Source organism: Neovison vison, chromosome 12 (genome assembly GCF_020171115.1).
Source record: "Neovison vison isolate M4711 chromosome 12, ASM_NN_V1, whole genome shotgun sequence".
Classification (NCBI taxonomy): domain Eukaryota; kingdom Metazoa; phylum Chordata; class Mammalia; order Carnivora; family Mustelidae; genus Neogale; species Neogale vison.
The window spans coordinates 15796094-15816118 of record NC_058102.1 but is presented as its reverse complement, the minus strand read 5'-3'; the positions used below and the strand labels follow the sequence as shown (position 1 = coordinate 15816118).

Genomic DNA, 20025 nt, shown 5'->3' with positions numbered 1-20025 from the left:
CTCATTTAGTTTCGCTTCGAAACTAAATATTCCTGCTTGGCAGTTGTTAGGATCATTGAAGCTTCTGGGGCGGGTGGTTAGGTTAGAAAGGAAAGACATTTGGGTATACGCTTCAGAGGAGTAGGGGAGAAGGATTTGAACTCGTCCTGTAGGAGTTGTGACCTGGCGACAGCACAGGAGTTGGGGAAACGGGCCTCTTTGTGTCAGATGAGAGTTGGGGCCAGGAAGGGGGTCCTGGCTTGTTCATGGGTATTGAGTGGATGTTGACCAGTTGGGTTCTTTTTTTTTTAAGATTTTATTTGTTTATTTGACAGAGGGAGAGAGAGAGATCACAAGCACACAGAGAGGCAGACGGAGAGAGAGGGAGAAGCAGGCTCTCCGCTGAGCAGAGAGCCCGATGCGGGGCTCCATCCCAGGACCCTGGGATCATGACCTGAGCCAAAGTCAGATGCTTAACCAACTGAGCCACATGGGCATCTCTGTAGATTTTTTTTTTCATGTTTAGTGCAACTTAATATACTTTTAAGTTCTCTAAATGAGATGATGTTATTTTCTATTTAGGATGATTATGGTGATCATAATAGCAGTACCATTTATATCGACAGGAGGGTGGGGAACCAGAGAGAATTCTTAAATGTACTTTTTATTACCTTTCTAAAGTGTTTATATTTTTACTTTTTTTTTTTTTTAAAGAGTTTATTTATTTATTTGACAGACAGAGATCACAAGTAGGCAGAGAGGCAGGCAGAGGGAGGGAGGAAGCAGGCTCCCTGCTGAGCAAAGAGCCCGATGCGGGGCTCGATCCCAGGACCCTGAGATCATGACCTGAGCCGAAGACAGAGACTTTAACCCACTGAGCTACCCAGGTGCCTCTAAAGTGTTTATATTTTTAAATCACGGAAGTATTGTTGTCTCTTCTTGTCGGGATCCTGCAGGCCCCAATGTGGTGCCTTGTATACTAGTGTTAAGGAGGGAAAAAGAATTTCTTCTGTGTAGAATTGCATCTCCAGTAGAGGGCAGTGTGTTCCCATGGATCAAAAAGAGTTTCATGGATGTTTTAGAGGCTTAATGTTGCTTTGGAATACTTTCCTTAGACCAGAAATTATAAATTGATTATAATAATGCAGTAGTCTTATGTTACTCACATGGAAAATACATCACATTTTAACATGGACATGTTAAAATCAGAAAATGTTTATCAAATACTTTTTTGGCTAAGTAGCAAAAATTTGATAAGACAGTTTCTTCTGTCAAATTTAATATTATATTGCAAATGTATACATGTGCTTATAGCAAACTTAAGTCCTTTTTAGAATGGGGCTGTAAATTAATATGTACTTTTATATAACCTGTAATTGAGATTTCAGATTTCTCCTTGTCTGATTATAAAACAATCCTTGAATTGTACAAATTTAGAAAGTTACTGAAAAGTAGAACTACATTTTTGGACCTGTTTTTTTAGACCCTTCTTCCTTTGCTTTGGTAATATACACATAGATTTTACTATTTTTTTCCCACTGAACAGTGAATTGTGAAAAGCTTTCCATATCTATAAATACAGAGCTACATCATTATTATTTTTAGTAGGTGTCCTACAGGAATTAGCCATGGGTGGTGTAATCTGTTTAACCAGTTTCCCGTAGGGGAACATTTAAGTGTCCTTTTTCCCCCAAGTTTTCACTCTGATACATGACCCTGGGTCTTCTTCCACATACATATTTGTGTATATTGCTGAGTAGTTTGTGAGACTTACCTCCTGGGAATGGAATTAGATTTTTTTTTTTTTTAAAAACTTGGGCATGTGGCCAGAAATTTCTCATGAGACCTAACCATTGCATGCTAATCAGCAGTGTATAAGAATGACAACATCTATTTAGATTTTTTCAGTTTAAATAAACGAAGTACATTGGTCACAGATAGTCCCATTTTGCGGTCTCCTGTTAGAGGGACATTTTAATAGCCTGATGGAACCTTGTCTGATGACTTCTATGAAGAATTTTCCATCTGGGCAGCAACACGGAAAATGGGAGATCTTAGCATCAGACAGATCTAGGCCAAATTCCAGCTTCTCTACTCGTTAACTGTGTGACCTCAGGCAGATTTTCCAGTCTCCCTGCGTCTTGGATAATTCCTCTGCAAAGTGAAAATTTCACCTGGGAGGGTTGTCCTGAAATGCAAAGGAGGTCATCTATTTTTTGAAAAATGGGCAGCCTAGAATGAAGATACTGTTTCTCTTGCCTTCGCTCTGCCTCCACGTTCAGTGTCGGGAGCTGGGGAAAATAAACTGGGAGACCAGGAAAGTCACATCATTTCTCTTCTGTGTTGTGTGGCCCTAACACAGACCTTGACAGTCATTAGGACTTGATGGTTGTTGATTGTAACCAACAATTGGCTAAAAGTGACAGAAGCAGCAGGGTTTCCAGGTTCCATGCTGGGTCTGAGTATGACGGCTAAAGCTTTTTAAGACCTTAAAAAGACCTAGATCAGCCTTATTTATGGACTTGAATCACTACAAAGGTTCTCCTGCCCATGAATCTTTCCCACTTTACATTTTGTATTCCCAAGTATTCAGCAGATGCTCTGTGATGGCCTCTGTAGTCTGAAAGTTTTTATAGCAAAGAAGATCAGATTTCAAGGGGGCTGGGCATTGTTTCTTGGAAACAAACTTACGTTGAAATTTTTGATCTTTAAAGAGAAAAAATTGCAGAGCTAAAGAGGGCCATCACAGTTCTTTTGGTATCTACTAAGACTACTTTTAGTGATAGTAGATTGATTCCTGTCTGAAGAAAGATTAGAGATTTCTGAATATTAGGTATTTTAAGCACTTTCTCCCCGTCCCTCCATCGCACGGTGTATTTCAGCAAATCACTGTCAGTGGACGTGTTCTTCTCTCATTAGTATTCTCTCTGTCTTCACAAGTCACACTTGTAGTCACACTTAGTGGGTATGCGAAGAGAAGACTATGCTGCTTCCTAAAGAGCATATGCCCTCATTTTCGTTCTGTCTTACTCCCGATGGCCAGACTGGGTGACCTGCTGAAACGTATCCTCTCTGCTGTTTCTTCACAAGGTCATTATACAGCATTCATTTCTGACTTATTAGTCAGGTGAAATGATTTCAGATATCTGGAGTACAAAGAGTTCCTTATAAAGCTAGTTTTCAGATGTCTAAATTATGTCTGTAAAGCACAATGGTTGGGCATTTTGCTGTCGTTTCCATAGCAATATGTCATTTATTTGTAGCTGTGACTTCCCAAGGCTGAGTAGTCGTGAAATCAGTTTGGTCTTCGGCACTGGACCGCTTTTGGTGATAACCGGGCTGAGTTACACCCTGTTGTTCAGTGACCCGGTAGAGGAGGGGTTTAGTCCTTGTAGAGCAGAGCTTTGCCACTGATCCTTCTCCCTGCACATATGGTGTCATTTACCATGTACTTGGCGTATCTTTGCTTCGTGGCTTAGAAATATTTGGAAGGCCTAAGCAGTCTGTTTAGATCCATGTTAGAACACTTGAAAATTTTATGCAGTTATAAAATTACTGCTCAGATTCAGCTTCGGGACAGCTTGAAGCAGCTCCGTATGTCAGACGAGAATGCTAGAGGACTTTTTCACTACTATTACACGCCAAACCTAGGTAGTTTTTTCACTTAGAAATTGCTGAACTAAAAATTAATTACTAAAATAACCCAGGTGGCTTTGGTTCAGGAGAGGTTGCCCTGCCTCAGGAGAGGGGACTGATCCAGAATGCTACTGGCCATTCAGCTCTCGTATTCCCTTTCTGTCCCAGCGAGAACTTCTGCTCAATCATTTTGCACGCTCCGGTTGGCATTCGTCCCATGTGGATCTCTTTTAGTGTTTGCACTTTCCCCTGGGGAGGGAAGTGCATTGCTTACAAAGTTTTATTATCAATGATTTTAGGAAAGGGTGACTAGATTCTACTGCAGATTACTTGCCTTGGTGTTGTTTTTTGTATATTTGTCTGTTTGATTCCGTTGAAACACATATAACACTCTCCTGGGAGATTGAGAGGCAAAAGTTAATTTATATTCTAATTAACTTTTCACAGAGAAATACTCTCTTCTCGTGTTTCTGTCTGGTTTCTTGCAGACCAAGGAGAAAATGTAGACAGGCCTACCTGCATACCATCACTGTGAGAGTAGATGCCCTCCGTATACTTCATCAGAGGGTAATCTAGGGTATTTTCCTTCATTGGTTTAAAAATTAGAACTGATAACGGTTTTTTTAAGATTGCTCTCTTTTAATCCACGAACTCCTAAGTGTTTTAATGAACTTAAAATTTTTAATTATATTTTTAGTATTTTTAAGTAGTGCTGTTTATGTCTAGTGTCCATTTGAACAAATGTGTCCTATCAAATTAGAGCGAAAACAATGAAAATTAAAGTATAGAAGAGATTTGTGTTGTGAGAGCATCTTTGTTTCCAAAACACAGTTTTGAGCAAAACAAGTTCTACATTTACAAAGCTTTTTTTACGTTTAAATAGCAAATTTAATTCCAAAAGTTGGTCTGTTAGATATCTGTGCTGTGTAACAAATTATAGCACAGTTGCTGTTGGTCGGAGATGCGGAGGTTGCTTGGCTGGATGGTTCAGGCTCAGGGTCTTTGAGGAGTCAAGTTGTCTGCCTGCGCTGAAGTCACCCAGAGGCTGGACTGGAGCGCAGTGGTGTCCGCTTCCATTTGCGGCTCCCCCATGATGGCATTTCGCTCCTCACCACCAGACCTTTCCAGAGGCTGCACGAGTGTCTGCAGGACATGGCCACTGGCTTCCCGCCCACGTGCTCTCCACGGGCAAGGGCAAGCAGGAAGCCGCGGTGCTGTTCATAACCAGGGCTCCGCAGTTGCACTCTGTGCTTCTTTCTTATAAAAGGGAGTCATTGAGGGGCGCCTGGGTGGCTCAGTGGGTTAAAGCCTCTGCCTTCGGCTCAGGTCATGGTCCCAGGGTCCTAGGATCGAGCCCCGCATCGGGCTCTCTGCTCAGCAGGGAGCCTGCTTCCTCCTCTCTCTCTGTCTGCCTCTCTGCCTACCTGTGATCTCTGTCTGTCAAATAAATAAATAAAAATCTTTAAAAATTTTAAAAAAAAGTGAGTCATTGAGTTGAGTTTCCACTCTGAAGGAGGAGTCGTCTTTACCTTGTGAGGAGAGTGTCAAAGAATTCGGTGAATGTTTTTCAAACCACCACAGGTGGCCTGAAGGGACATAGCATGTATTTAACTCCCCCCTCTCCCCCCGCAAAAGTTTAAAACCTTCAGTCAGTATACATCTGACCCTGAAGTATCCACATCGAATTTCTGGATCACAGATTACTCAAATTCAGATGGAGAGCTGTAGAATTTTTGCATCCTCTTGTTCAAAGAAATGAAACAGGTGGACAAGGCAGTTCAACCGTAGTGGTTGTGAAGTCGGTCACTGACCTTGTTTAAGGACGGACACTTCTGATCTCGTGACTCCGAGAGGTGCTCTGCCCGCTGTGCCCTGCTTATGTTCTCCACGTTCCTCCCTGGAACCTGAGACTCGGTTTCCCTCCTTCTCCCCCATGTGTGGGGAAGCAGGCACCAGAGCATCGAAGCCTAACAAGACGGTTTACTAGTGTGGGTTCCGTTTGTTCTCTGGTTCCGTTTTCTCTGCATAGCTGAAGGAAGAATTTTAATGCAAACATAACTTTTCCCGTAACTTCTAAGAAGCAGATTCTTTCTCTGCCAAGAGAGGTTTAGTGAGATTATGCTCTATTTCTTGATATGGCAGAATTCCAGGCGGATGTGTGAAGGAGTGAGCGCTAGTGCCATATGGAATCTACAAAGACCGGCATTGCCGGCTGCCACCTTGAAACACTTAAGATAAGTGGGTTTCTTAAACCTCTTAAGTGTGTTTTTAGTTTAGTTTAGTTTTGTTTTGTTTTGTTTTTTTAAAATCTTCTTCTTAAAACCTGCGTTAAGTATAGCTTGATATCTCTGGAATAGTAAGGTAAAACATCCTTTAGGAAAAATTCTTCTAGCCTAAATGTGAATGAATTGATAGTTCTCAGAAAAATTAGTCTTGCGACAAAACTAATTGGGGTTCTGTTTACTTTCGGCAGTGCGTATTTTCTGATTTACCGCTCTCTGGCTGTTTTAATTTTTTAGTTTGCTTTCGTAATTGCGATCAGTGTCTCTGCTATATCTTCCTACCTCCTTTTTCACGATGACACTTGCAGGATATTCAAACATTTTAGAAGATTGCACACATGAGAAAAAAGTGCTTGAGAATGTTTGTTTTCCTCTTCCCAATCAAAATTTCTATTTCAGGTTCTTCTGCAGCTTGGGCTGGGGCTGCCAATGCCAGATGGCACCGTTTCTGAGAAAAGAGCTAGCTTTTGCTTAGAAGTAATACCCACAAACAATGCCAAATTAGCATAAGCAAATGTCAGTGAGTTAACACAAAGCCAACACTCTTTCTATCTTTTCTTTCCTTCCTAGGCCATGGGTGTTGAGAGTGACCAGGAAATTGTACAGATGATTGGAACAGAGGAGCACGTGATGGCTGCTTTTGGGCCCAGCTTGGAAGAGTGCCAGAAAGCTCAGATTTTCACACAGATGCAGGTGTGTCTTTTCATGTCGTCCTTTGCTATGAAAGGGAATTGGAGATTTAATGTTGCTCGTGCATAAAGCATCAGATGCAGTGACTTCTTGGGGTGTAGGTGCGGGAGGAGGTTGGGGAGTTGGGAGGAACAGTAGAGAAGCTTCTTTGACTGGTGTGTTAGGAATGGGAGGAAGGAGTCTGCCTTGATAAATTATCAGCCTATGGTGTCTAACCCTGAAGGGGGATATGTGTCCAAGAGGCTTTTGTTCTGATAAAATAGCAAGTACTCTTCTTTCAGTTATTTGCCTGAGTGATCTATGTTTTTGTTTTTCTGTTTTTTGGGGTTTTTTTAGAGAGATTTATTTATTTATTAGCGTGCATGTGAACGAGTACACAGCAGGGGGTACAGAGGGAGAGAAAGAATCTTCAGCAGGTTCTGCTCTGAGTGCAGAGCCTGATGTGGGGCTCGAGCTCATGACCCTGAGATCATGACAGGAGCTGAAACCAACAGTTGAACGCTTAACCTACTGCGCCACCCAGTTGCCCCAGTATGTTTTTGAACTACAGCAACTCTAGTGTAGAAGATTTTTTTCCTTCATTTCTCCTCAAGTTCCCTTTTTATTCCCTACTTCCAGTTGCTTTCAGTGTCCAGTTGTATATGGTCTCAGTCCCTTTTTCTGAATTCCTGGTGTCATCAGCAAGAAAAGCCAGGATCAGAAACCCTTTACCAGTACAAGCCTTCATCGACCTGCTAAAGAACTTCTAGCTGGACCTTGGGGATTTTAGGACAAGATTAGTTTCTTGTCTTCATATATATATGTGTGTGTATGTACACACGCTAAACATAATAGAAATAAGAAATATTAAAAACAATTGTACTTCCCTGCCCTTGTGACTAGAGCCCTCACAGCCACACCTCGGGTGCCAAGTCCCACATTTGTAGAGTACTTTGCTAAGTATCAGTCCGTGGCAGTGCATCTCATAACCATCCTGGGAGGTAGGGATTCCTGCTACAGAAGCACAGTAGACAGTGCTTACATATCTGTATATTCATTGTCTGTTCTGGGAGTTACGTACAATGAAGTATAAATTCCAGGTGGCATTTTTCTTGTTACCCAGGATGCTTATAGAGATAGCATTTTCCCACTTACATCTGTTAGTGTGTGTTCTGAAAAATCACACCTCTATTGATATTTTCATAGACTGAGCCAGACAAACATTTAAGGTTAATCATCATATGTAAGTGTATATAATCCCAGAGCACAAATTGGTAAGGATTATTCTTACCCCTGCCTTCTTTTCATGCAGTTAAGTAAGAGTCAACTCAAGTTCTTGGGCAGCCCGCATCAGGAGAAGTTGTTTGGATTTAGGAGGTTCTATGTTTGGTCTTTATTGAAAATGAAATATGTAGTGAGCATGAGTCTTTGTTACACACTGGAATTATATTGTCCAAGGGCTCCAAGAACATGAAGAGGAAATGTAAAGAAATACCCAGGAGTTGGCCAAGTTTGGGGAGAAACACGCTCTCCTCTAAAGCTGTGTAATGTTCGGGAAGAGCAGTCTACCTTCACAGTCCTTCAGTGGACACAGTGAGATCCGTTACCCCTTTTATAACAAACAGCATCACCGGTGCTCAGATAGCCCTGTAACCCCGGCATCACAGAGCTGTGTGAGCAGGGCACATAGTGGATTGGGATATCATTTACTTCTGCTATACAGGTGCTGACCGGAAACATTAGCTAACACAATGAGAGAAGTTCAGTTCAGAGATGGGAATATGCAAACGGGGTGTGACACGAACATGACTCATACTCTGCTGTGCAGGGTTAGAGCAGGGATTAATAATGTGCAACTAAGAAGATGCTCTTGAGGCCATGCATAATCCAAAATGGTTGGTAAGTGCGACATACGAGTTAGGGCAACGTGGGTACTGTATGTTATTGTAAGTGAGCAAGTAGCGAGAGCGTGGTGAACTTTTGGCGACGTGGCACTTAGTGGATTTCTTAACACCTGAGTTGTGTTTGTGTTGAATGCTTCCCTTGGTGTCTCTCCTCCATTCCTTCTGCTCACAAAGCCACTTGCTGGGTCTTGCTCACGGATATTTTCCATCATTCTCGTCAAGGGCTGTGGCATAGAGAGAAGAAATTATTTATAACCTTCTTCGGAGGATAGGATGCACAGAGGGGGTGTCACGTTAACCTGTTCATGCCCAGGTCGGGCTCTCACCCCGACCCTCACACTGCACAGCCATGATAACTTTATTACGCCAGGAAAAAGCTGACTGCAAGCTAACTCAGAAGGGGTACTAGGCCCCTGTGTTCCTCTGTTTCTTTCCTCAAAGTGAAGAATCTTTAGCTTCTTTTCCAAGGGAACTGGAAGACCAGAATTTCATGAGGACAGCTCAGTTGAGGGAAGACTGAACTGCTTGTCTCTTGGCAGTTTCCACTGACTGTGGGCTTGCTTTTATCCGGTGCTGGATCCTACTTATTGCTGGGTCATGGTGGCAGGGGTTGGCACGTCTGAGGTTTTTTTTGTTTTGTTTTGCTTTTTGAAGATTTTATTTGTTTATTTGACAGACAGAAATCATAAGTAGGCAGAGAAAGGGAGGGAAGCAGGCTCCCCCCTGAGCAGAGAGCCCAATGCAGGGCTCGATCCCAGGACCCTGAGATCGTGACCTGAGCTGAAGGCAGAGGCTTTAATCCACTGAGCCACCCAGGCATCCCGAGTGTGAGTTTTTTCATATGCTTTAAAGGACACTAAGCAGAGAGGATCCTCTGATGTCCTGATCTTACCACGGAGGACTTCCATTCAAAGAAAAAGATGACACAATGTCTAGTAGGAATGACATACCTGTAAATAGTTAAAATATGGCCAGGGTCTAAAGCGGAATGAAAGCACTTAGTTCCTTATGCATAAGGAATTCACATAGCAGAGAAAAGGAGTAGGTGATACCTGAGCTAGTTTTGAAGCACAGAAATTTCCCAGGCACATAACTGGGGACAGGAATTCCAAGATAAAGAATCAGGAATCCCAGCCCCTTTTTCTGACTAACTGAAAGCCAGTTTAAAAAAAAAAAAAAATGCATTCATTGTTGTTTGAAAATTATCCTTTTTAAAAACTTTTATTGTGGAAAAACAACATGCACAAAATATGCAGAAGAGTAGTATGAACCCCCTTGTGCCCATCACCCAGCTTCAGTAATTACCGACAGTCTGCCATCTTGTTTCATCTAAATCTTCACCTACTCTTCACACCCACTATTTGATTAGTTTTTAATACTTCATATTTTAGATACAATTTATGTGTGCTGAAATATACAAATCTTAATTGCATAATTTTACATAATTGATGTAGAATATTTTTCCATTACCCCGGGGAAGTTCCCTTGTGTCCCTTTTTTTTTAAAAAAAATTTAAATTTTTTATTTTTTTTATATGCATATACTGTATTTTTATCCCCAGGGGTACAGGTCTGTGAATCGCCAGGTTTACACACTTAACAGCACTCACATAGCACATACCCTCCCCAATGTCCATAACCCCACCCCCCCCTCCCCCCCCCCCCCCCAGCAACCCTCAGTTTGTTTTGTGAGATTAAGAGTCACTTATGGTTTGTCTCCCTCCCAATCCCATCTTGTTTCATTTATTCTTTTCCTACCCCTCAAACCCCCCTTGTTGCATCTCAACTTCCTCATATCAGGGAGATCATATGATAGTTGTCTTTCTCTGATTGACTTATTTCGCTAAGCATAATACCCTCTAGTTCCATCCATGTCATCTCAAATGGCAAGATTTCATTTCTTTTGATGGCTGCATAGTATTCCATTGTATATATATACCACATCTTCTTTATCCATTCATCTGTTGATGGACATCTAGGTTCTTTCCATAGTTTGACTATTGTGGACATTGCTGCTATTAACATTCGGGTGCATGTGCCCCTTTGGATCACTGTGTTTGTATCTTTAGGGTAAATACCCAGTAGTGCAATTGCTGGGTCATAGGGTAGCTCTATTTTCAACTTTTTGAGGAACCTCCATGCTGTTTTCCAGAGTGGTTGCACCAGCTTGCATTCCCACCAAGAGTGTAGGAGGGTTCCCCTTTCTCCGCATCCTTGCCAGCATCTGTCATTTCCTGACTTGTTGATTTTAGCCATTCTGACTGGTGTGAGGTGGTATCTCATTGTGGTTTTGATTTGTATTTCCCTGATGCTGAGTGGTATGGAGCATTTTTTCATGTCTGTTGACCATCTGGATGTCTTCTTTGCAGAAATGTCTGTTCATGTCCTCTGCCCATTTCTTGATTGGATTATTTGTTCTTTGGGTGTTGAGTTTGCTAAGCGCTTTATAGATTTTGGACACTAGCCCTTTATCTGTTATGTCATTTGCAAATATCTTCTCCCATTCTGTCAGTTGTCTTTTTTGTGTCTTTTTTGGTTTTGTTAACTGTTTCCTTTGCTGTGCAAAAGCTTTTGATCTTGATGAAGTCCCAATAGTTCACTTTTGCCCTTGCTTCCCTTGCCTTTGGTGATGTTCCTAGGAAGAAGTTGCTGTGGCTGAGGTGGAAGAGGGTGCTGCCTGTGTTCTCCTCAAGGATTTTGATGGATTCCTTTCTCACATTGAGGTCCTTCATCCATTTTGAGTCTATTTTCGTGTGCTATGTAAGGAAATGGTCCAGTTTTATTTTTCTGCACCTCATGTCCCTTCTTAGTCCCTTTTTATCTCCATCCTCTGATTTTCTTCCTCGCTGTTCTGATTTTTCACCACAGGTTAATTTTGCCTGTTTTAGAACATACTGAAATTGTTTCGAATATACTCTTTTGTGCCAAGTTTCTTTTCCTGAGCGTACTGTCTGAGATATTGTGTCATTTGGCCATTATTGCTGAGTAGTATTACACTATATGACTATCCCATGGTTTATCTTTTCTTGTGGATGGACATTTGGTTTTTTCACTCTGAGTCTTATGAATAAAATTGCTGTAAGTATTCCTGTACAAGTCTTTGCCTGCATAGGTCAGCATATCTCTTAGATAAATATCTACAAATAGGATTGTTTGATCAAAGAGTAGTTGTGTATGTAACTTTGATAAAGTTGGAACTCCTAAACCTTTTCCCAAAGTAATTACCATTTTGCAGTCCATCTGCCACCCCAACCACCCCCAGTGCGCGAGAGTTCTGATCGCTTCCTGTCCTCACTGACATTTGGTCTTGTCTGTCTTTTTTAATTTTTTTACTCATTATACTAGGTGTTGGATGTTGTGTGTCCTATTATGGTTTTAGTATGCATTTTCCTGATGACTAATGATGTTGGACACTCTTCATGGACTTACTACTCACTTTCTTAGTGATGTATCCAGATCTTTTGCTTATTTTCCTCACTGAGTTATCTTTTTAGTATTGAATTTCTAGTCCCTTTTTTTTTTAAAAAGTATCCTGGGTATAAATCCCTTGTCAGATTTATTATTGTAACTATTTTCTCTCTATCTGTTGCTTCCCTTTTCATTATTGTAACTTTGTCTTTGATGAGCAGTTTTAATTTTGATAAAATCTAATTATCAGGAGGTTTTTTTGGTTTGTCTTATGGTTATCAATTTCTATGTCCTGTGTAAAGAAATTTCGCTACCCCAACGGCAAGAATATCTCCTCCTGTGTTTTTCTCTAGAAGCTTTATAGTTTTAGATTTTATGTTTATTTCTAAAATCCACGTAAACTGTTTTTTTTATTTGGTGTGAGGTAGGGGTCAAAGTTAACATTTTACTTTGTAGATATTTATATATATAGATAAAATAAGTAGAAATTTATATATATATTTATATATGTAGATATTTCAACATTTGTTGAAAATGTTTTCCCTCACCTGTTGAACTGCTTTAGTACTTCAATCAAAAATCATCTGACCAGGGCTGCCTGGGTAATTCAGTTGGTTAAGCATCTGCCTTTGGCTCAAGTCATGATCCTAGGGTCCTGGGATCCAGCCCTGCATGCAAGGGAGCCTGCTTTTCCCCCCTCTCTCTGCTGCTCCCCTGCTTGTGCTCTCTCACTCAGTCAAATTTATTTTATTTATTTATTTACTTTTATTAATTTATAAAATCTTTTAAAATATCCTCTAACCATGAAAGCCTGGGTTTATTTCTGGACACATTGTTCCACTGATCTATTTGTCTGCCCTTATGCCCGTCTCACACTGTCTTGATTACCGTAGCTTTCTAATCAAAAGTAGGTAGTAGCGGTCCTCTACCTTTTCTTTTTCAGGATTGTTTGAGCTATTCCAGGTCTTTTGCATTTGCATGTCAATTTTAGAATCCATTGATTTTTGTTTTTTTAATCTCTCTTTTTCTAAAGATTTTATTTATTTATCAGAGAGAGAGCGAGCGAGTGCACAAGCAGGGGGAGCGCCAGGCAGAGGGAGAAGCCTGATGTGGGACTTGATCCCAGGACTCTGGGATCATGACCTGAGCCAAAGGCAGATACTTAACTGACTGAGCCACCCAGTCATTCCTGATTGTTGTTTTTGTTTTTGTTTTTTTTTTAAAAAACCCGGGAGTATTAATTTCCAGGAACAATTATGATGTGCCTATTCATCAGTTTGGAGAGAATTTTTACAGTAAGCCATCCTAATACTATTAAAGTTTCCAGTCTGTGAAAACAGCATAACCCTTGATTTACTTAAGTTTTATTTTTTCTCAGCAGTGCTCTGCAGCTTTCGGGATAGAGGTCCTCACATGGTGTGATTCCTTTTTTGAGGGGAGAAAAGTACAGCTCCGGAATATTATCTGTGGACTGGGGTTCTCTCTGGGTGGAGGGTTGGTGGCTGCTTCATATATGTAATGTGTATATATGTGTGTGTGTGTGTGTATATATACACACATCTTCTTATTTATATATTATAATTTTCCTACAGTGATCATGTATCAGTTTTGTAGTAAGAAAACAAATTATGAAAAGGGAACTAGTTTATTGGACAGCATATAATGTTATTTTTATCATTGATTCATGACAAATGTTGATTTTTGACTGAGCTTCATGCAGCATTCTCTGTATCCAGAGATCGTTTTGTGTATAGTGTTTTGTTTGGGTAGGTGTTTAATAGATTCCCTCCAATGGGTGTCATTCAAACATGATGATATTCTGTTTTTATAGGCATTAAAATATATAGGGAACAAAGTTAGGAGGCAAAGGATGTGGGGAGGTGGACCAAAGAAGACGAAGATAGAAGAGGCAAGAGAGCTCCTGGCTTCTACCATCCTGACGCACGTGCCGGTGGGTAGCACTTGTGCCGCTGAGAACTGGGGGCCCCGTGGGTCCGTCTGCCAGAGAACTTTGGGTGCAGGTTCACGTTATTTAATATCTAGTAATGTAAGAAAAAAGAGAGAGTCTAAAAAAAGACTAGGCTGCCCCATGGAAATAACCTTCTGTTATCAGTAGATTATTTGTACTTGGGGAATGTTAGCCGTGTGCTATCATTAGCATCATGTTATTCTCACTGGGTCTTGTTTCAATCTAAAACTACGGTTTCCTGTGTTCACACATGTACAAGAGCTACTATTCAGTCTCACGGTTTTGAAGGACAGAGGTGGTGTTAGATGTTTTTAAATGAAACAAACTTGCAGTGTCTTGCTCATATATTTTATTTTATTGTAAAATACTTGACATAAAATTGACCATTGTGGTTCTGTGGCCTCAAGTACGTTCTCCCTGTTGTGCTACCGTTACCACCATAGATGCTTCCTAAAAAGCTGGATAGTTCATCCCTTAGACCTTGAGTTTCAGAGTTCACATGGTCCAGCCTCCTTTACTTCCGTTGAAGGCGCTCGGGTCCAGACAAGCTGGGTGGTTTGTCTTGTCCCCCAGCCGGTTACTGGTCAGAGAGAGAGCTAGAATCCTTCCTCTGATCCTAGAACCCATGCTTGATACAGGTGACCCTTGAATAATGTGTGTTTTAATTACTTGGGTCCACTTAGAAATGTGTTGTTTCAGCAAGTACAGTACAGTGCTGTAAATGTATTTTCTCTTATGATTTTCTTGATGGCATTTTTTTTGTAGCTTACTTTATTATAAGAGAAAACAGTATATAACAATCAAAATATGTGTTGTTGATGTTGTTATCAGTAAGGCTTCTGGTCAGCAGTAGGCTATTAGTAGTTAAGTTTTGGGGGAGTTAAAAGTTATACACAGATTTTTGAATGTGTGAGGGGCTGGTGCCTCTAACGCTGTTCAAAGGCCAATTGTATTCACTTCTTACTTATTTATCATTAAACGGAGATTGGCCATGTTGGCCTGTGGGGTATGGGCGAGAGTTATCATTTGTCTCTAAGGTAATGTTACTCTAAGTGACAGAATTATTTGTTAGACAGTCTTGCTAACCAGATAGTCTGGTTTTGTAATGAATTACCATGTGAATTGTTCATGAATGATCTAATTCAGGGGTCGCACACTCCAGGAGCTGATCATAAAGTCAAGTCGAGAGCTCTGTGGAAATGGGGAGTCACCACATAAACACAGGAATATCTTATTTTTAAATACCTTGCTGGCTAAAAAAAATACATATCTCCGATTCTGCCCTTTGGCTGCCATTTGTGTGTCTTTTGAGCTAATTCAAAGAATTAGAAAATTCTTACTATGAAAGCTGGGACTCAACAGAACTTTAAACTCCTCTGGATGACTGGAAAGACCATTTCAAAGTCAAATAGCAACAGTGAGTGTCTCTGGCTCCCCATTGCTTTTCCAAGCAGGCTTTCTGTCCCCAGCAGTGTCCTGGCCTTCTGCCATGGTGTCTGGGGACCCAGAGGAAGGAAGTGGCAAGTGCGAGTTAAAGACCAGCCCAGGGAAGGTTGGTGGGCGCCCCTTCTTTGAAGGAGAGGCGTGAAAGGTACAGGGAAGGAAGGAGTTGATAGCGGCTAACATGCATTGTCTCAGAAATTTTCTCTAACTCCCAAATTACAGGTTAAAGAATTCAATTTCCGAGCGAAGTGTATCTACACTGCCGTGATGGTACGAAGAGTGATTCTGGCCCAGGGAGATAACAAAGTGGACGACCGGGACTATTATGGTAACAAGCGCCTGGAGTTGGCAGGACAGGTGATTTACTTGCTTTATGTCAGTAGGCCTGCGCTTCAGGCGTGGGGGTCAAGGTTTTCCAGAGCATGAATGCTTCCTCTAACTCCTCGTATTAAAACAAGTAAAAGGGGAGCCTCCCAGCGTGACTCTGAATCTAAGGGCTTATTTCTCTGCCTGCTTGCCCTTCCCCTGCAACTCCTCTGTGGAATTCATGAAAGTCTGACTGTTCTGTAGGGCAAAGCATAGCGTCTTGAGCAGGGCTTCCAGGGTCCCTGGCGAACTCCCGCCAGCGTGCCTTTCCAGCCCTGCCTCCCGCCAGGGCAGGCCACTTCCCCCTTCCCAAGCACACGGGGATGCTCTTTCATCCTCCCTGACTTTGAGTTAGGCCTTCTGCCTCTGTGGCCCCTGCCTCGTCTCCCTCTGTCCTCCCCCTAGTGGTGAGCTCCCGCCCATTCTTCATTCTTTGAGTCCCCCTCTCTGAAACTTCTTCTTCTTGGTTCGGGCCTGTATTTACATGCTGAAGTATGCACGATTCTATACCTGCAAGCCTCTTTCCCCATTAGACAGTAAGCTCATCGAGGACAGGAGTCACTGATACTTGTCTCTCGAAGACCCAGGTAAAGCTGCTAGGCACCAGAGGACGTGTCGGTGAGTGACTTCTGTGACGCACCTGCTCTCAAAGGGCATTTTGGTGGGAGAGAGACCGTGAGCACATGAACAGTAAAGAAATGAGATAGTAGGAAACAATCTTGTGTTTAAAGAAAACCCCAAACAGGGTGATGTTAGAGAGCTGCGGTGTTGGTGGAGGCAAGGGATGTTACTTTGATCAGGATGATCAGGAAAGATTTCTTTGACCAAAGTGATGTATTTTAAGCTGAGCCTTCAGACATTCCCCCTGAGACATCAGTGAGGAGAAGCAAATCGCCTGCAACCTTGGGAATTGCATTCCAATAAGATACCCTTGCGAGTGTGTCCATCCCCTCACGGTTCTAGCCCGGGGAGCTGCTAGACCATCAATGGGCAGGGCAGGAGCTGTGGGGGTGGGGAGGACATTGGAGAACTAGCCTGGGGGCCGTGCAAGGGGGTTTGGATTGAGTTTCCTTGCTGTGGAAAACCACGGAAGAGTTTTAACCACGCAGGTGACACGCTCTGATTTTCAGTTTAGAAAGATCAGATTTGGAGACAAACAGGGAAGGAAGCGAGCCAGTTAGGAAGCTGTGGCCATATTCCAGATGACGGATGATGGTGCCAAGGATAACAGATACTACAACTAAAATTTAAAAACTGGGATTAAAAAATGATGGCAGTTTTAGGTTTTGGAAAAGGGTTAGTGTCTGGACTACAGGGGAAGTTCCATGTGGTTCATGGTTGGTGCTAGCAGGTGGGTTTTCTGCCACCTTCAGACTGACCTCTGTTCAGGGTCTTATGGGTGTCCCATCACCATCAGTCCCAATGTTTAGTTTCTTAATAGGGAAAAAAATCATGCTGTTAAATGAGGCCATGAAAAGAAATGTTGATTGTTGAGAGGAATAAGGAATGGAGTCAGGAGAGGAGAGACTATCCTGTTGCTTAAAAATTAGAATTAAAAAGAGGTTCCCATGCGCAAGAAAACATTGCTTTATAAACAATGTAAAGACATAAAAGGCATTGTGTTGGCAAAAATGTGGAAAAACAATAGCTGCTAATTTCACAGCCCGTGGGACGAGGGAGTATAATGTGCTTCAGCTTTAGATAACAGGGCTGCCTTCCACTGGCCAAGTGGGTTCACAGAGCTTTTCCGCAGTCTCTCTGCCACCGGAGGGCTGGCAGGCCAGCCGCCAGTAGAGGTGTTAGCAAAACCTACCGATTTCAGGCTTAATCTTTTCACCTACCTTTTCTTTTTCGGTAATGTGTTCATTATTTGCTGAGCATTACTCTGTTCTTTGTCTGCAAATTTTTTGTTTCTAATGCAGCTTGCTTTGTATGGGTGAGATATGGAACGGCACCAAAAATCCGGCACCCTGGAAAGCCAGGGATTTCCACCCTGTGACAAAAGAATGCCGTCTTGACTTCAGAGATTGCCTAATCCCAGCTGTTCTGATAATGTAATTAAGGCTGCCTAATGTCTTTAATTTTGCAACCAGTTTGTGTGAAAAGGAGAATTTGGCACTCTGAAGGCTTAACACTAAATAGCAATCTCAAGACGCCTAATTAGAATTCTCTGACATTAAGCTAATTGGTGAAACTGTATTTCAGCAGCTTAACTTCTTTATTAATTTTTTTTAGCATTTTCATTGCAAATCAATTGATGAGCTGTCAGCATTTTTTCCCTTTAATATAATTTGCTCTTAGTGTTCCTGTCCTCGACAAGCTGGCAGGCCTCGTATGAATATTATCACCAGTGCTTCATCTCTTCTCATCCTTTTACTCTTGACCTAAATAATGCGGCTTATTTTGTGATGTGGCCCGGTAGTTTCTCACTGCCCCGTGAACTGGGGAACGTAATTTCTCTTAAACCAAAAATTTAGAGGTGGAGGAATTGAATGAGGCAGTACTTCTGTTGAGCGCGCCCTCAGGTTTTACTTGTTTAGAACGAGAGGTGTTTCCTTGGGTTTGAATTGGGGCCACAACCATTTCAGCTGGAACCCAAAAATCTTTGTTGTAATTTGAGACACAAAAGTCTAAGTGTGAGGGACTCGTTAAAATCGAACTGACCTTCTGTGGTTTAGGTGAAGGGCATTTGCTTCTGTTCAGATTGCTTATTCAAGTCCCTTTTGCCAGTTTGCCCCGGAAGCTGCTGCGGGGCCTCTCCAGCCTGCTCCCCCTCTGCACCGGCTGCCCTTCCCGTATCCTTTCTTCCCATGAGTGAGGCTGCAGGGTCTGAGTGGGAGAAAGGGTTAACAAGCTCTCAGAGGAGGAAGTTTTCTTGGTAGAATGCTTCTGACATCGTACACTCAAGTCTAAAATCCTGGCTTTCTATCTGCAAAGTTGATTTTAGTAGGAAAGTGGGAGGACGTGTCTAACTTAAAATCACATTCCACTTTGGAATTTTTTCAGTAGTAGGTAGTTCGAGGAGAAGACTCATTTGCTTTCAATATTTTCTTCCTTCTGAGTCCAGAATCTACCTATGGGTTGTAAACATTCAAGAATATATTCCGTATGGAACTTGGGAAATCTTTAGCTTATGTGGTTTCACTGAGTTTCAGAATTCCCTTGTAAGTAAACAGTGTATATGTCACCCCCCCATGATATTACTTTAATGTTTTGTTAGTAACTTACATTACAAATAGGTCAAACTTTTTTCTTCCTCTTTTAAAGGAAGAAAAAAATGCCTACGAAGGAAAAAAAAAAAAAAGAAAGCAATTAATTTTACAGAGGAACTCAAGTACTTGTAATATGTATTATATTTGATTATTGAAGAAACACACCTACTATTTATTAGTAGTGGGCCACCTCTCTAGTCTCAGGAACTTTTCGTAAATGGTGTTCCGGTTATCTGTTGCTACATGACATGCTGTCCCCAAACAGCCACCATTTCAACTCACAGTTGTGGGTCAGGAATTCAGGCAGGATTTGGCTGTTTGATTCTTGTTTCACATGGTGTGGATGGAGGTTACCTGGCAGTGTTCTGCTAACGGTTGTGGGGAAGGCTGGAAGGTTCTTGCCTAGGACCTGACCTGTCCAGTGATGTGTCATCGGTGGCTCTGGGCTGTGAATGAATGTTTCCCATGAACGAGACAGAACCCAAGGGGCCTCCATAACCTGGTCTTGGGCTTTTTAAATTTCTATTGTATTGGAAGAAGCAGTTACAACCTCCACCCAGATTTGGGGCACTGGAAAGACTTGGGCCACACCTCAGGGGTCAGCCAGAGATTTGGGCTAAGTTTACACACGTAAGTTGGGGGTTTTCTCCCATAGCTCAGATCTTTTTCATCTGGGTCTTCAATCCAGTAAGATCGCGGGTCTCTCTCTGAATTTTAGCTTCTCAGCGTAGCTTGAACCCTTCTTACCAATGTGGCCTCCCCATAATTCAGGTAGTTTTAATATTTTGTCCAGACTTTATTATCAGCAGGTGAGTCCATCTGGTAGGAGCTATTCTTACCAGTTCCGGAAACAGAACCATCCTTGTCTGTTTTTAGGACTTTCTATTACATCTCATTGATTTGGCTTCTGTGGTTATACTATTTCAGATAGTCCTCATGGTTTAATATCATTTAATTTTTGTTATGTAATTTTAACATGAAAATAAGAATTCAAATGTTACATATATGTCAGTTATGAAGGGGAGGGTACAAATAAAATCAGTACCCCCAGATCCACTCTTGAGAAATTATTAATAATCAACCGTTATTAATACCATTCCATTCACCTGTGTATTTCTTACTCCGTTCATCTTTTTCTCCCATCCTGAATTTTTGCAC

General features: G+C 41.8%; 1 protein-coding gene across 2 annotated transcripts in view; it reads left to right on the top strand.

The window, feature by feature from the left end:
* The window catches only part of POLR3B (RNA polymerase III subunit B), a 131838-nt gene that overhangs the window by 21439 nt on the left and 90374 nt on the right, over positions 1 to 20025 (top strand). For both annotated transcript variants that reach the window (XR_006381435.1, XM_044229387.1), the window contains exons 10-12: positions 6468 to 6590; positions 13709 to 13828; positions 15512 to 15646. Coding sequence is in view for 1 of the 2 variants with exons in the window: in XM_044229387.1 (XP_044085322.1) it covers positions 6468 to 6590; positions 13709 to 13828; positions 15512 to 15646 (378 nt within the window). In the remaining variant the exon portion in view is untranslated. The remainder of the gene's footprint in view (positions 1 to 6467; positions 6591 to 13708; positions 13829 to 15511; positions 15647 to 20025) is intronic.